Here is an 18,154-nt window from a genome sequence, read left to right on the forward strand (position 1 = left end):
TCGTCATGGGGATAAGAGATTTCCACACACACTCACACTTCCACTTCTTTGAAAGCTATTTGAAGCGCGTTTATGAAAAGGCGATTGAGACAGAAGTGGATATTTTACACATCATCAGTCGCAGCCGTTCACTCCGAAGCCCGAAATGTGAAAGCTCGGGACATCAAGCATTTGTTACGACAAATTGCCTGCATTGCAGCAAAGAAAATAAAAAACACCCTTTGATGGCATCTTTCAGCTGCTTCATTTAAAGATCACATGAAGCTTTCAGCTCCACTTTCATGCAGCGAATCTGACAAGGGCTTAATAAGCACATGAGTGAAACAGCCTGGAGTCCTTGAGTCAAGGATGTGGTACTCACTGTGGCAGAGAGGACGGCACGGCTCCATAGGTGCATCCACTTTACATGTATGTGTGTTTGTAGCATGTGAAGTCAGTGCATGTTTTCGTAATAATGTGTTTGTATGCACGTCTATATGCAGGAAGTGAAATATGGCAGTTTTAAAGGAGCACTCCTACATTTTAGAATTGCACTTCCGTACAGTTAAAGGGACCAAAGAGACCAAATTGGTGCTGCATGGCTGAGATATCCAGACTTCCACTTCCTAATGTGGGTCAAGCTGGATTGGAAATTGGATCCTGTACTTCCCATGCAATTTGAGTCCTTGACTAAATGCTAAATGCTGATCAGGTCTCCAAGTAGACGCTGATATTGCTTAATAGATGTTACTTAATTAAGTCACTTTCTCAGACTTGATAAAGCTCACATATACATGTACTAATCAGAGGAGTGCTCCTCTACTGCACATGCAGGTCAAGTTCAGGTACATCTCAAGCAGTACTCACGGTCGTTGCAGTGAGTTCCCGAGTAAGACGTCATGGAGCAGTCACAAGTGAAGTTCTCCCACTGCTGGATACACACACCCATGTTGGCGCACGAGTCCTCCTGGCAGGTCGTGCTCGGGCCTGTGAAAGGTGAGGGAGGGAGACAGAGATACCACAGGAGCACAATCAAGCAACAATAAGAGCTACTGCTGAGCCTTAACAATGCAGGACCCATGCAGAAGAAATGCACTCTAGAGAGATAGCTATACAGCATGTGGGCCTAGAAGAAAGAACAAGGAGCAAACAGTGCCACCACAGGAAGCCTGACCTGGAGTACAACACACTTCAAAAACAGTCTGGGGAATCCTGTTTCATGCTGGGTAAAGCGGCAAACGCAGTGGCAAGCCCAAGCAGACGCGCCAGGTTTTCACAGGATCAACAGCACGCTTCTCAAGCAGTGTAAGCATCACCTTTTTCTCTGAGGTAATTGCTGTAAAAACTGCTGTACAGGATGCTATGCTAGCTTAGGTCTAATCTGCATTTCAGACATGCTTCAGCAGACGACTTGTACCACAGCTGGGCTGATGTGATGACACTGTCAACATCCCTTCGTGTCCTTTTTACAGAGTGTGTGCAGGTGGACATGCATGCAATTTTTTATCATTCCAACAACTAATTAAAAAAAGTTTTATCAGAGTAAAACTTTGAACGCTGCATTCCCTCTGTGAACAAGCAAGACATGACATCAACAAAAAAAACCTTTTAACAAATGACTCATGGATAAAAACAATACCCATTTTTAAAAAATGCATTAAAGTGACCCCGGCAATTTTATATCCAAATATCTCTTTCACTGTGAGAATACACGGTGAACACTAGACAGACGGAGTTCATGAAGAGAAGAGGAGAAACAAATGGAGCACTTGAGAACACGTAGTGCATATCCTTGTGTATGCACTTCAGTCAGGCAGGAGTTGAGGAGGGTATTCAAAGTCAAACTGGATGTGTGTTTGCTATTCGTCTACACCACACATAGCTCTTACCTTTGAATACTATTACTGAGAGGGAATGCAGATAAGGACAAGTGCACAGCATAGATAACAAGATAAACAATTCCCCCGCCGGAGTCTAGACAGACAGGGGGGGGGGGGGGGGACCTCGACAGAAACCCCTCCGATAACCACGTTGGAAACAAACAAAAGCAAATCAAGTAAAATCAAATAAACAGTCCAAATAAATGGCAGACAAATGCAAGTAAACGGTGTCAATTGTCTTGTGCAAGACAATGTGAAGAGACATTTGAAGTGGAGGACAGAGCAAGTTTGCCGGCTGAAAGTGCATTTACTGTGTAATGCACGGTGATGGTGGTCAGCCAGGCATCCTCCACACTGTGTGCATACATGGATTTCTGTATTGCATCAGCGGGAATCTCATGTTTGCGTGTGCACGGCGGTGCTCCTTTGTCAGCGTGAGCAATGGAGGATTTCGCTGCATTTGAGCGTTGCAGCAGGAGATCACTCGCTCTCTGAACAACACTCTGAGCTGGGTAAAAGCAGCGACAGGTTAGTTTTATTTTTATTTTTTTTAAAGAGAGAGACAGACATGACACCGACGGTGTTTGGATGTGCAGTGACAGCCTCTTCCTGCTGTGTATGCCGGCCTGTAATGTGTCACAACTGGTATTTTCATAGTAGCACAAAGCACTCCTACAAATGATCTGCCTCTGCTTTATGCTCATACTGGATGAACATCACCCATCTGACCTGATCTGTTTGCTCTCTTTAAATATAATGTCAACTCAAATTCTTTGCAACTTTATCAAATATACATACACTCAGCCGTGGTTAGCAGGGAAGAAAACATGCAGTTATATTACTGTTGTGCTGCAGTCTAACATAAGCATAGTTGCATTCACACTGCTACAGTATGAAATAGCAATATCCACACAATAATCATATATATATATATATATATATATATATATATATAAATATATATTTTTTTCCCCTGGTTACTTAATCCGTTGTTTTGTCTGCCACTAGTCTGTCTTTGTCTTTTTATCTTCATATTCAGTTTTTCTTTCCAGAGAGCAAGTCACCACCAAGGGAACATTACTGCCATGGCGACACCCACAATGCATTGCACACAGCAGACTTTCAGGCGAGCAGGCCTCAGAGAGGCTGAGTTTAACCCTCTACCTTGCAGGTCGGCTTTGGTGAAACCAACTTTGTTAGCGCAGAAAGAAAATAACAGAACAGAACAGAGCAGAGCGGAAAACAAGAGTAAAGGTTAGTGAGGGACCAGCATTGTTAGTGTTGGTAAAAGTACAGACTGTGTCACTTTGTGCAGAGTGCAACATTGGGGGGCCTTGTTGATTTGTTAGTGAGGGTTGAGCTCCGGAAATAAACCTTACGTGCTATTTCTTTTATTACACAGGATTTGTTGAGAAGTTGTTTTCTCTCCTCACTGAGGCCACTGAGCAGCACTATCTCAATCCTCTGCTGCCCTCTACAGGGCATATGCACAGGCCATGGAAAGAGTGAGAATATAGAACAACTAATATAGATGGAAACCCCCTAGCTGACTGATTGGTCATTAAAATGACAACAATAAAGACGTTAAATTAAATATTGTCTCCATGTACATACATCATCAGCAGCTTTTTGTATTCTGTAATTGCAAAAAACTACTCTGCCTTAGGTTAGAGCTTTTTGGTTCTGGAGAAGGAAAAACGACGGCAGTGAGTGTTTGAGTGAAAGTAGCATCACTTTAGCTACAGTTTCATTATCTTTCATAATCTGGGTAAACAGGATGTTTCTTCATTTGTTATTCAGGTTTCAGTACTGATCTTAAAATAGACAACATATGCAACATAAAAATCAACAAGCAAGAAACTAAAAGACAAAGTGTTTTCCTGTGATGTGACAAATGCCTGGCGAAGGAAAAAAGAAAATGAATTGGATTAACGATGCCAGAGAGTGGCTTTAAGGGCTCCTGAAGAGCCTTCTAATGAGACTAATACATCTCTTGGAGCAGGTCATGATTCTTATACACTACAGGCCATCTGTACCTTCACAGCCTCGCTCTATCTGCCCGCTGCGGAAAAGGGCGTCGTTGATGAGATCTGGCAGGCGGCCGTTGAGATCAACTGAGGCCAAGCAGCCTTGGAAGCCCTCCCGGGAAACCACCAGTTTAGGGAGGTTCTGGTACATGTTAGGTCCCAGACCTCCGACAAACAGATCACCTGAGGGGAGACGACATAAGTATGTTCGTGAGTTTGAGAAATATTCAGGTTACTAATGTAATAGAAAACGATTTCCTTATTTTCAAGTAAACCTCCGTTCAATTATCTTCTCTTTCTTACGATACAAATAATATTTAATATTATTGACACATGTATAGATTGAGGATGTGTTTCTCAGGCCTGATACTCGACTTGTACCAATCTTGAATCTCTTAACGTGCGGCTGAAATCAACAATATCTTAGGACCAGGGGCGTCGTTAGGCCCATTTTAGGGGGGCTGAAGCCCCCCTAAAATGTTCTTCAGCCCCCCCCAAATAATTTGCCATTATTGGATAAAAAAAAAAAAAGAAAAAAAAAATGTATTTTTTATTTTGGTGGTCATTAAATTAAACTATTGTTTCTCACATGGACAAGTTATTTATAACTCTAACATGCTACATCTGTGCGTGCGTTCTGGTTTGTATGTTTTCTCCCCCTTCAAATTACAATCCAACAGCCTATCATCATACTTAACGATATAAAGTTGACACTGTCAGGTCCATTCTCCATCCATTGTGTGCGGCCCTTTAAGAATTAGGATCTGGGAGTGACGCGGATATGAAAGTTAGTTTATCCGTCTTTCCTTTACAAGCAGGAAAATAATTTCTCTCTTTATTTGAGAAAAGTTCATATTTGTGTTGTCAAATTTCACTATGACCCTGAAATTCTGTCTCTTGTGTTATCATATACTGAATGCAAGCAAAACTACAGAGCAAAATCACACTCTTTCTGATTGAACCAATCTATGAACTGTCTGAAACAATGGATATCCACGGCCCCAAAAAAAATTGCCGCGCCCTACGCGCGCAAACATGCCACTCCCCTTGGGGCTAAGCCCCCCCTTCCTTTGAATCCTAGAAACGCCCCTGCTTAGGACCATAGGAGTGTTTCATAAAGTCTCAGTATTCAGTGGTGGCACATTTTGCCAGTAGTTGTAGTTTTAGCTCAGAAGTCCCAACTCCTGAGTTCAAGTTAAGTTCAAGTCCGAACTAAACATGTCACCTTCCCTTCACTAAATATATTGCTATCTCATTCTGTAATAGCTAGCATGGTAAATGTACACTAATAATACATGCTTTGCAAATGAATTGTTCAAAATAGGCTCATTTATTTTCTAGAGTTAGAGGAGAAAATTGTCTGTACGGTAATTATGAAGCTACAGCCAGCAGCCGGTTAGCTTAGCTTAGCACAAAGACTGGGAACCAGGAGAAACAGCTAGTCTGTCTCCGTCCAAACAATCTTTAACCCTCATCATGAAGATTTGATTTCTCCAGAAGCCTGGATGAGCTACCTTTGAGGTCCAGGTTCTTGGCTCCGTTGACATTCTGGGTGACTGACTTTGTGTCCACCTTCAGCGTGTGTGTGTTGGAGGCGTCTCTTGTGATGACCACGTTGTGCCACTGGTTATCGTTCAGTGGGTTGTCACTGTTCCCCTTCAACAGACTGGGCCCGTTCCCCAGGTCGAACACATAGTGGATAAACCTAGCAGAGGAGGAGCACAGCAGATCAACACATCAGGGTTTGTTAGTGTAGATGAGTGTGTGGTTGCAGTAAGCCTCCTTTTATCCTATGGTTGTGGATCAGGAGTTAGAGCAGGTCCTCCACTTATCGCTGTATCGGCAGTTTGAAGCCTCGGCTCCTCCGATCTGCATGTCAAAATGTCCTTGATCAAGATACTGAACTTCAAATTGTTGCTGAAGTCATCAGTGTGTGGATGTGCATGAATGTGCATTAGTCAGATCCTGATGAGCAGGTGGCAGTGTTTGAATGTGTGTAAATGGGTGAATGTTATAATGTAATAATGCGTTCCAGACGACTCAGAGGTTGGAAGTTAGTTGAAATTTCCAACTTCCAGTCTCCAAGCGTTCCTGGAGCACGATCCCAAACATAAACAATAACTGTGACTCGACCGAGACAAACTGATGTTTCTTTGGTATTTACACAACTGAGCTGTCAGCAGGACAGCCAACAGAGTCTTCTGGACTTTTTAACATTTTACAGGATAACTTTTGTGGAGAGAAGATAACTTTCAGAGATTCTTTACTGTACCCAGCAACCTGATAACATTGTGACTCATGCTGACATCAATTTACATGCAGAACAGGTTTTACTAAATGAACACTATGTATTATTTGAATTACTTACAGTCAAATATACGTTAGGTTGACTTTTAGTTGATGCTTTAACATTTACAATGTGTGCTTCCACTGTGTGACATCAGATACTCTGCTTCTTCGTCCAGTCGGAGCGGATGGATTCAACCAGAGTTTACAAGTAGAAACTCTGACTAAAAGTCAAGTTCAGAGCAATCTGGAATGCAGCATTATTGTAAAGAGCTTTGAATGACAGAAGAGAAATGCAAGTCCATTTTCCATTTATCTTCCCAGACGGATTTCCCTGAATGGAAGAGCTCTCACACTCACGCTGCTCTGACACTAATGGGAGGTAAACTGATAATGAAACAATCTTCACTGCAACACAAAGATCTTTTCACTTTTAAGCTAACGAAAGGTGCAACAGAGATAGATGGGTCACCACTGTTCACCTCATAAGGCCTTAGGAAAACATACAACACACACACACCGGTGCTGCTATTTGAATAATGACCTAATGTCTGCACCGTCACTGCCCCACTCACCCTTTGACCAGCTCTACAGCGATGAAGTCGTTTCCGTCTCCGCTGTTGAAGATGATGAAACCGTCAGGCGAGGTGCTTTTGAACTGGAAGAAGAGGTGCATGGTGGTATAGGCCTGCAGAGTGGCCAAGCCCAGGTAGCTGCCCTTGGTCTTGAAGGTGACGGGGTCGGCTATGATGAAGCGCATGCCAAAGCGGGCGTTTAATTCACAGAAGTCGATGTCCCCGTTCTTGCACATGTCGATGTACTGCATCCCGTTGAACTTCAGGCTCTATGGGCAGAGGAGTCGAGACATATTGGAGCACACTTCAATTCCACACCTTTGACTAAGATGATGAAAACCCCTCCTCTTTGGGACACGAGTTTATCTGTGACTAATGTTTGTTAAAAGGATGCATCTGCTGCATCTGTCTGTATTGCTTCATACCTGAAGATGCCCTATAAAGGAGGAGGGAGCAGACGAGACAAAGCGCCTCTCGGTCAAGATGCCCGTCTCCACGTTGTTGAACTCTAGACGGGTGTGGTCGCCCGCCATCTGACCTGAGATGGAGGAAGGGAAGAGAGAGGAGAAGAAGCAGAGGGATGAAGGGGTAGAAGAGGAGGAGAGATACTGCCACCTCCAGCCCAGTTTCACTTTGTGTCATGCTGAAGCAACACCCCACCAATGCTGAGATGGTCAAGTAAAAGCAAAATCTAACATATAAAGAAAACACATTTTTAAACAAATGGTGAAATCACACACCAATGAATTAGGTCAGTATTACTATATCATCAATTATCAAACACAAGGCACAAGTAATCTTTAAATCTAAAAAATGTCCCCTTGTGGGCTTGATGAAGTATCGATCTATCTTTGATTTGTTTTCCTCAGAAGTCTTTTGTCTGAATCCTAAAGCGGTGCCACTGACACAGAATATCATCCCAGATGTCTTCACCCATACCTCAACAAAAAAAGAAAGGATATGACCATGCACATTATGTTTATAGTAAAATAGTGGAACACAAGAGTAGTACCTTCAGCCACGTCGTCATCCACCGTGAGTTTGAAGATTTTACCGCGGCGGACCACTCGTACTGAGTGCCACTCATTGTCGTTGAGCTTTTGTCCGGCATAAAGAACTTCAGGGCCCTTGCCTGAAGAGGAGGGTTAGTTAGTCAAGGGACGGGGGAAGCACAAGCACAAACCAAACCTCTGCTCTCACTACTAATGCAACACACTGGAAATGTTATCCAGGAAAAGCCTTTTCAATTTGGACATGTGTAGTCAGATTGAGACCTTCATCATTTAGAGACAGCAGCTTTACTTTCCAAACAAACATTTGGTTTTGATTTGACAACAGAGGAAACCAATACAACAAATCACAACCGACAGCAAGATAAAAGAAAACGTGTGCTGTGATTCATACAAGGCCGTGAAGGCTGTGACTAAGAGTTGACACATAACATAATATAACTGTCTCACTCCATTGCTGGTAGTGCTCTGCTTTTTAGTTTTGGAAAAACTCTGAGTTATACTCTGACTTATAAACACTGTTTCAGCAGTTTAATTACAGAAAGTAGATCACAAATGAACTGCAGTTTCATCGCGTCATTACAACAGTCCTGTTAGTGATGGTGATAGATAGTGTAAGGTGTTATGTCACCACTAGAGGGCAACGCAGCCCCACTGAGCTCAGAGTCCTGAATCTGCTGAGTAATGTTGAACACAGGGTTTAAATCCAGATACGCAGTGTTCAGCAGTCACTTGAACACCAACTTTAGGTTTTTTAATTTAGTGACTGCAGTTGTTGGGCCAGTCCTGACGTACAGGAATGCTAGTCCACTGCATGTATATGAAGAAGGTGATCTATTCTAATAAAAGTCTCACATTTAGGAAAGTCTCCTCCTCGTGACTTTCAATCAAAAATTCTAAATATGAAATTATTCTAAGAACACTTGCTGTTGGCACATTGTGGCGTGTATCCAGGCATTATGATCCTGTGTACTGCTGTGGTCAGTACTTTATTATATTAGGTCTGACTCAATCAAACCAACGCAACTTAACATGATTAAATGTAAAATGTACTGACAATTGTTATGTTAATGACTGATTTTAAATATATGAATTTACAGTCAAACTATGCATAGCATATCACTTAAATGCTAAATTAATAAAAGTCTTTAGAGTTTGGATTATTATGAATTAATGACAATAAACAAGCAATATCAACACATGTCTACAATCTGTTCACTCACACACAAACACACCTGAACCCCTTCAAGTCTTTGCTCTGTTTCCCTCTCTCTGTCTCTACAACGCTGTGAGTGCTTTTGAAAATAATGAAAAATAAGAGTCCCTCTCGTGAGTGACGGCATGTCTGCTAACATCATCTATGTTTCCCATTGTAGGCCTACAGTATATACCGCTGCATGAGTTCAAATAAGGAGGAAACACAGCGAGTGAGACACACAGGAATATTTGACAGTGTAGTTGGGAAAACAACATAGCCCACAGAGTCTGAGTGTAAATGTTCAGCAAGTAGCTATAGGCATACTGGGAAAGATTAAGAACTGGTTGCCTGAATCAATTTGGAAAGTGGGCCATTTAAAACATATAGAGTACATTAAGTAACATTTGCATAACTTTAATCTCTGGCTATTACTTCCCCCCCACTCTTATCAGTCCCCTGCATTCACACATCTCTGCCCTTACATCTAGCACACAGGCTGTAATCAAACATTGATCGTACTGTAGGAAGAAGGCTGCAGAAGAAGAATGTTGACTTACTGGTGTTACAGTTTATCCTGACACAGTCTAGATGGGGAGGGGAGAATAAGTGACAGATGAAATCGCATCCTTCAAGGTTACAGCTGCAGACATCCAAGAGCAAGAAAAGCCACCTTCCGGGGACGGTCACATGACCCCAGCGGCCATTTTAGCGTGATTGTCAATATCTCTATACTGATAATGGAAACCCAATTTAATCCCAATCCAAATCTTTGTATTACTTCCAATGCTGAAGCCAATCACATTGTACCAGTTATGGTCAGTATCACAGTACTGATTCAACTGTGTCCATTTCTTTGGTTCAATTTGGGACTTTCACATCTTTACAGGTGTGCTAATACCTAGAATCACATGAGCGTTATTTTGGCTACATGTTGAATTTCAAAATGGTCGCTCGCAATTCAATGGCCACATGGATTTTGCAACCCAGCAGCTAGAGCCAAAATATTTTACTTGAGAGTGTAAAATTGAGCAATTTAATATGATTTGTCATAAAAACTTACTTACTTACTACTTACTAAATCTCTATCTATTGGAAGGTGTTGAACCTGTGTTTGGCGTGTGCAGGTTGAAATCCATGTGACCAGGCTGGTCATGTGCCGTCAACCGCAACAGAAAAGTGGGAACAAACAGCATCGAGCCACGCAGCACCAACACCGCACAGAGGTAAGAAGACTTTCTCTCCTGTGTAAGTTATTCAAATAAGAGTTCTGAGCATTAAATTGTTTTTTGTTAGAATCTTAAATCAAATTTAGAGTTGCTTGGAAAAAGCCCACAGCCCACATGAAACATGAAATATGGAGTACAGGTGTTCCATGTTTTTGGCAGCTGTGGTAACCGATAACATAATGAACGAGTTACATTTGTATGAACACACACACTTTGTGTCGAGAGTATCTTTTCTAGGCGCACTGGTATGAAGGCCTGCACTCTACTTAAGTGTACCACTCGTGCCACCATCTGCAGGCGCGCTGGGTGCTGTGGCATCGAGCTGTTTGCCAGACGGGCCGCAGGCTCGGGGCCTTTGAAGGGGTGAGTGCCATCTTTGAACAAGGCATGGGAGATGCCAGCTAAACCAAGGGTTACTAATGGACGGAGAGAGACATGATCCGGATATCATGAGAGAGGAAAAAAAAAAAAAAAAAAGGAAAAAAAAGACCACAGGAAACAGACCCACATGATAAGAATTCATACTATCAGTGCAGCACTAAAATGTACTGAAGCTTACCTGCAGTTCTGAATAGATGGCAGAATGTTAGCTAAGATGTTGCTATCTGAACTAATGCATGTTTGAGTACTGAGACATCTATCACAGCAATTTCAAAAGGAAAATGCTGTGCCTTTGGAAAAATCTACCTGTATACAATAATGAGAGTGATTAAAGTGAGGATCCGTTCAAAAGATGTGCTGCAGAGCATGGATAACTTTGTTACGTGTTAGAATGATGGATATCAAAATCTACAAAGACATCTAAGCATCAAGGCAGAAAAACTCACAGTCCAGGCAAGTCAAAAACAACACATGCAGCTACAAAGACAAACTACAAAGACTGGTTTAGTGTGTGTTAGGTCTGATATCATGTCGGGACCAAAAAGAAAAGGTACCAAAAAAAAAGTAGGAAACACAAAGACAGTAAGGCCTCCTCTTGCTCTGACGGGGAGGTTTATACGATACCTAGGTTGACCGTCAGTTTGACTCTGCCGCTGTCCAGCTCCAGCCTCAGCGTATCCGCCGACTCGCGGGACGTGGCGGCCATGAGCAGGCCGAACGCCCGCTGGGACATGAAGCGCAGGGAGACGTCCTCGGCCTCCGTGTGCATGACATTTGGAATCACCACTTTCATGTACATGCTGCCATCATACGACAGGATCGATGCCTCTGTGAAGAAGAGACCAGATTACATTCAGTGAGCTTTAAAGTATGTGGTACCAACGATGATGGGAAAGTGAGGCTGTGTGAGCGTGTGCTCGAAAGAGACACACAGATACCATCATAACAGGACAAAGTGTGGCAATATTTTGCATATGCTTCACCTCCTTCTGACAGCTTTATGTATGCTACCGACGCTTCCGAGAAGATACAAGAGAGCGTGTGGTATGAAAGCCAATACACACAGACACATGCATGATGCATGTCCCTTAAATATTTAAATATTTAATCAATGGGTAACACACACATACATGGGGCACATGCCCAGTAGCAGCTGTATTCATCATCCACAAAGTGACAGGCGCGTGTGCAGAAAACGTAATCATCACGCTACTTCCTCCTCTCCCTGCACACTCCCTTTATAGACCTCAAGTTCTCTAATCATGAAATCTTTTTCTGGAAATGTAAAATAAAAATGGAACATGTGCAACTCTACTACACACTGAACAACACAACCTGTCTTGTAGAGACAATAAGAACAAATGGATCATGGTGGTTGTTGGGCCGGACTATTCTGTTCCCTTCTTCTGGTAAATGCTAAATGGACTGTACTTGTATTTCTCTTTTCTAGTCTTCCGACCACTCAAAGCTCTTTAACACTACATGTCATCATTCACCCATTCACACACTGATGACAGGGCTACCATGTAAGGTGCCACCATCCATCAGGACTATATAACCATTCATATCCATTCACACACCGATGTCATGGGGATTGAACCGCCGAACCTCTGATTGAAGGACGACCCGCTATATCACTGAGCCAAGGTCGCCCCAACTAGTCCGTAAAGGAGGAGAGAGCCAGAGCGAGGGTGGCGAAGGAAGAGGAAGACTGTCAGCAGGACTGGAAGCCTCTCGGGGAGAGAGACACGGATTAAAAAGGGTACCCAACCGTGACATACCTGTTTTGACACTTCAGCTTTTAAAAGAAAAAATAGCCCTGTGGCCTCAGAAATGCACCACCATTTGGCTGCGTCTAGAGAGATGCTGAGGCTGTGAGCATCCCACCAGGGACAGGTTGTACCTGTAAACGGTGCAATGCCACATGGCACCAACCTTGGGCTTTTTGTTTTTTCTTTCTACACAGGGTCTACTGAATATAGTGTCATTTTCAAGTTGATTTGTGTAGAAAAACGCTTTCCCATGCAAATAGTAATGCATTATTGGATTTTGCTAAATGTCAAAATCCATGTGATATGTTGCAAAATTCATATACAAGCAGCGCGAGATCACTGAACCATTTTGTCTTGCCAAGCAGTGCACTGCTGTAAAAAACATCCCACATTGGTCTGAGTTGTAAAATCCATTCTAAGAACAAGCTGTTGACTGTGTAGCCTGGAGGATAATGAAACCTTGGCTCACCATTGTTCTACTCATTTTCAAACTGCACTGTCTCTCTCTCTCTCTCACAAAAAATAAATAGGGTCAAACATCCACACATGCATGCACACCAGCAGCCTGTCCACAGATGGATCCCCTAACTGACGGAGGCATGTATTGATTCGTGAGTCAGGTCAGGTGCAAGGCTCTTACTACAAGGGGAAGAAAACATGTTGAAAGTCAATCTGCAGCTCACAAAACACAAACAGACAAGGACGGACGTGGACAGAACCCTAGAAAAGAAACACTCTGGAGAAGCAGACGTGGCACAGAGCTCTTGATAAAACTATTTCTGAAAATTGGTTCAGATGTTTGGAGCTGTGAGAATTTGACATTGGGATGGAAAGTGTCACTTCTTAAATAACAGAAAAATCCTACTGGCTCTCAAGTACATTACTGTATACACCTCGTTTAAATGCAATGTCCACAACAGACTCATTCTGGAATTAAATGGCCACTAATAACTATGATTACAAATATCCACATAACAGATCAAACTACATGAAAAACAATACAAACTGCTCTATGTATTTCCTTTTCATGCATTGACTGTGTCATAATGTAACGCTATGACGCTGCCCATTGCCTTCTAAGCTACGGCCAGTGACCTCCTGAAAAATGACAAATGATCCGGCCAAAATCCCAGCATGGCGTCTCACAAGCAAGCAGCCATATACTGTCTAGACTCTAGAGTAAGTATACTATGTGATCCCGGCTCATTCCTGCCGACACATGATGGATGTAGCAGTGTAGTGGCAGGATTTACGAAGAGGTGACGAAACGTGTCAAAACATGGCTGGAGAGAGTAGCCCTGACGTGAGATGTTAGACGATATGTATCGTATCATATGGCAATATATCGCTCTACATCTTATCACGTGTATCGCAATATTGTGAGGTGCTTGCCAATACACAGCCCCACTTAACATGTGTATAAAACGTCATGCCAATTCATAATTGTTTCGATATTTCAGTCAGGACCAAAGTGGTGGACCAACCCATCGCACTGACCCAGGCCATGCAAACACAATATGCTGATCTGTCTTTAAGCACTTTTTAGCTAATGATGGTTACATAATACCCTCAACCTGTCTGAAGAGGATGCATAAAAAACATTCTGACAGTTAACCAATATGCTCCACTGCTCCACAGTCAATACTGTGCTGTGGCCTTTTAAGCAAGCAGAAATATAATGGCATTCAGTTTTAAAGGTCTGTTTTCATGTACAGCATCCTTTTTGGGGAAAAGTAGTCCCCCATGGTGTCAGAATGTCATCGATCAATCTCAGCCGGGATTGGCTGTGTTGTTGTCAAATGGCTTTTTGTTGTCTGGAAGAGGAAAAAGAAGTCTTTGGTTGACTACAGTTGAGTGGATTTTATTCCCAATGCATGGTTTTGAGTGGCAGGAAACAGAGAAAAGGCTAAGTTTATTTTGAGGATGTCGACACAGTTCATTTAGAACCAGTGACGGAAGGTTCAAGAGGAAAGAAAGGGGATATCTCTTCAAATTCAAGCTCCCGAGATGACTGACCAAGAGTCCAAGTCATCTGCCTCACACTTTCCTCTACTGGTCAGATTTAGTTTTCCAAAAAAATATTGAAACACAAAAAAGAAAAGCAGAAATAAAGTAAGTATTCAAAGATTTTGACACAATAACCTGCTTGTCTTTGGCCATTGAATATGATCATTTGTTATTACTGATTTTACATATATATATACCATTTTACTTGAGGATCTGAGACAGTGTGAAGAAGTATTGTTGGTTATCAACTCTTTATTCCCCTCAAAGTGTCCTTTCTAGGTTTACACTGGTGGCCTGCCTTACAGGAGAAATCCAAAGTGACACAGGTGCATGGTTTGTAATAAACAACTTGCCAGCCAGACTGAACTTACTCTACTAGGAGTTGATGAATTTGCACAAAACGGCAGACAGACAAAGTTTGCGACGAGCTGGTGGAGCATCAACAGCTAAATTAGTGATAACGGACAGAAACGCAACCCCTAACCCCAAAAGGTTGTCCAATGGCCGTAACCTCTTTATTAGGAGGTCAAACTGAAAGAAAGTGAGCTCAGTCAAACAGTTGGTAATAATCCCTTGTTTCCATAAATCTGGCTGTTTAGAACCATCAAATATGGACAGAGTCTCCATCAAGTCACCCACAGGTTTCTAACGAGCTGTTGTGAAGCTCCAAGAGGGGGGCTCTGTACATCACCATCTTGGCAGTGACAACACAGCCTAACTCACAGCTAATCCACAAAATACAACAGAGGTGTATCGTTGGTGTCGGGCCGGGTTGACACAGCAGAGGAGATGGCTAGCGACCTGAGACGTCACCGCTGCCTGAGACGTCGTGCCCTCAATTGCCCAAACTTTAAGTTAAACTGTTTGTATAAAGATTCATCCACCGCACAGTTGTACGTAACAGCTATAGAGACCAAAACTGTAAAGATATGTATTTCTGCTGTAAAGCTGGCCATGTTAACATGGGGGTCTACGGGGAATGACTCACTTGTGGAGCCAGCATCAAGTGGCCGGTTGAAGAACTGCAGTTTTTGGCACTTTCGAGTTGGCTTCACTTCTCAGAACCGGAGGTTGCTGCTTGTTTGAAACCGCTTGTGTTTCTTTTCCCATCAGACTGATTTTTTTGCATTCCCAAATCTCATCAATTACTATGGTTATGACGATGTCACTATAGCAATGATGGCCAGAACTAAGAAACTAAGACCCAGGTCGTATGAAACAGAAATGTCTCTTTAAGTAAGCGTTACGTCTTTCAAGGTTCCAGCTGTTCATTTGTCTCACTCAGGTATCACAGTACCTTAGAGCACGTTATGCTACCATGTAAAGGATTCACGTGTCAGGGCTGTAAAGAAGTGAAAGCAAACAGCTGAACATCACTTTACATCTGCAGAGAATTAAACATCAACAGGCTTTGCATAAGTGAAGACAGCTGCTGTGATTACAGTCATTCATACGCAATCTAAAGCGCAAGATACTGCAGGTGATTGCACGCCATGTAACCTCAGTGTGTGTGAGTGTTTGGACTTGACTTGTATGCACAACACACACACACACACACACACACACACACACACACACACACACACACACACACACACACACACACAGCAGTTGCACCCACAGTAACTTGGTATTTCTTAAGAGAGAGATCAGCAGCAATGAGGATGTCATTTCAGATGCTAATTAAGCTGCTACTTGTCAGTTTGTGTGTTGTGTGTGTGTGCATGTGTGTGTGGATCTGTGTATGTATGTGTGTGTGTTTTCCAGCGAGCCCTGCACTTTACATAATTAGCAGTCCAATTGAAGCAGAAGATGGAGGAGGAGGAGAGCTATTAAGTGAGAGGCTTCACAAATATTCAGGGTATGAAGGGGTGTGTGTGTGTGTGCTCTGCAGCACACACACCAGTCCTATTAAAACTATCTAAACCTGTTCTTTCTCTGTTCTTCTTATTCACTTGCCTTGGCTGTAACTCTGTAGGATTATTTCATCTTTTTTTCCCCCCAACAGTGACAAGTCTTTGTTTTGATAAACAAACCAACAAGGGCCTTGACTGTCGATGTGGTATTTTAATGTGTATGCCTGTCAACCCGTCTCCCACACACACACACACACACACACACACACACACACACGCACACACACACACACACTTAGCATGCTGTCAACAATCTTTAAAGTTCAAAAATCATATCCTCAACCTGACAGCAAGGATAAGGACATCGATAAAGAACCTTACAGTCACTGAATGTGCCTTTGTCTCCTTTCTGCATGTTTGTGTGAATGTGTACAGTGTGTGTGTATGTGTGTATGTGTACAGTGTGTGTGTGTACAACGTGTGAACCATGTGTATACACACTGAGTCTGTAGGAAATGCCTGCACTCGACAGAAGAGGCTCTTGGCTGTGGACGTTATCCACAGTAATCCTCACCACGTGATTCTCTCAGGAGACACACGCACACACACACACACACGCACACACACACACACACACACACACACATTAAGCTCTGCTACTACACAGGAACATCACAACCACACAAAAAATCCCAACAGACTACACTTCTTAAACTTTTAAAGGCATACTCCAGCCCAATAATCCCAACCCCTTGTGAGAGATAACCACTTAAATAAGACGCAGAGCAATGCATTCTAAATACAGGAAAACAAGATCTAATTCAACAGTGTTCACATTAAACAGGAAATATTAGCAGTCACACCACAACACGAAGAATTGATCTGAAGCAGAGGGACTTCAATTCCTCTCGTTCTTGTTTAAAAGCACTCTTTAAGTATGCCACACTGCTGATATGTATATGTCCCAAAAGCACAAAACTAACTTCAAATATCACTGAGGGTCATAGGCCGATCGGACTGCTGAGTCAATGTTGACTTAACCTCGTCTCGTGCTGACATGAACAAACTCTACAGCTTTTCCCAGTGGCTGTCTTTGACTTGTACGGAGGCCCTGAGAGTTAAAAGCACAGCAGCAAGTTTAGAAAACACAGGCAAATAGAAACAAGGCAGTCAAATGAAGGAAGATCAATTTGATGACACATGCGCAGCATTTAGAAAAAGCACTGCAAGCAGCTCACAACACAGCAGAAAATGTTTCCAGGGTACACTAAAAACCTGATGTTTCTGTTTATGGGTTATGTCAACATTGAACTCATGATTCAGATATTACCGCCAGTTAACCTAGCGTTAGTCTGTAGCTCATTACTGTAAGATCTGAATCATGTGAACAGAGAGCTGCAGGGATGGAGTACTACAGTGAAAGCTATCAACACACCGCTTCCCCTGACCAAAAGCCAATGGGATTCTTCCATTCCATTGTGGAGTGTAGAAAATAAGTATAAATAAGTTTTGTTCATAAATGAACGACCTTTATGTCTTTTGAAGCGTGAAGCAGCAGTAAAATGGTTTTCGGACTCATTCCTGCAGCGCTCTGTGATGGATAGACAACTTAATAAGCCACAGCCATGGCAACAACAAGCATGTCCCAGCTGTGTTCATCACTTAGTTCCCCTGGAAACAGTGTCAGTTGGGTTGGGAGCTTCTTCTAAATGCTGCCAATGGGTTGTCGAATTGGTGAAGCTGTCTCTTCGTGTGCTTGTGTCTGTTTGAAGGTGTTTTCTTAGTTAGCAGTGTGTTGAGCTCTCAGGGCCACAGTTGTGTTGTCGTGGTATTTTGTGAGAACATCCTTCAACTGCAATAACCACAACAAGCTGAAAACAATTAAAGTAAAGTTATGGCTAACATGTTAGCAAACTGTAGCATATTTACACGTCCAGCAGACACAGAGCAGCATTAG

At 42.6% G+C, this 18,154-nt stretch overlaps 1 protein-coding gene across 1 annotated transcript in view; it reads right to left on the reverse strand.

The window, feature by feature from the left end:
* nrxn3b (neurexin 3b) overlaps positions 1-18,154 on the reverse strand; it is a 262,834-nt gene that overhangs the window by 149,529 nt on the left and 95,151 nt on the right. The window contains exons 10-18 of the mRNA XM_076084372.1: positions 11,187-11,390; positions 9,513-9,539; positions 7,760-7,879; positions 7,173-7,285; positions 6,748-7,016; positions 5,401-5,591; positions 3,896-4,069; positions 3,024-3,050; positions 847-966 (exon numbers count right to left, since the gene is read on the reverse strand). Coding sequence (XP_075940487.1) covers positions 847-966; positions 3,024-3,050; positions 3,896-4,069; positions 5,401-5,591; positions 6,748-7,016; positions 7,173-7,285; positions 7,760-7,879; positions 9,513-9,539; positions 11,187-11,390 — 1,245 coding nt within the window. The remainder of the gene's footprint in view (positions 1-846; positions 967-3,023; positions 3,051-3,895; positions 4,070-5,400; positions 5,592-6,747; positions 7,017-7,172; positions 7,286-7,759; positions 7,880-9,512; positions 9,540-11,186; positions 11,391-18,154) is intronic.

This window comes from Anarhichas minor, unplaced genomic scaffold, assembly GCF_050575085.1.
Source record: "Anarhichas minor isolate MPS153535 unplaced genomic scaffold, ASM5057508v1 ptg000136l, whole genome shotgun sequence".
NCBI lineage: Eukaryota > Metazoa > Chordata > Actinopteri > Perciformes > Anarhichadidae > Anarhichas > Anarhichas minor.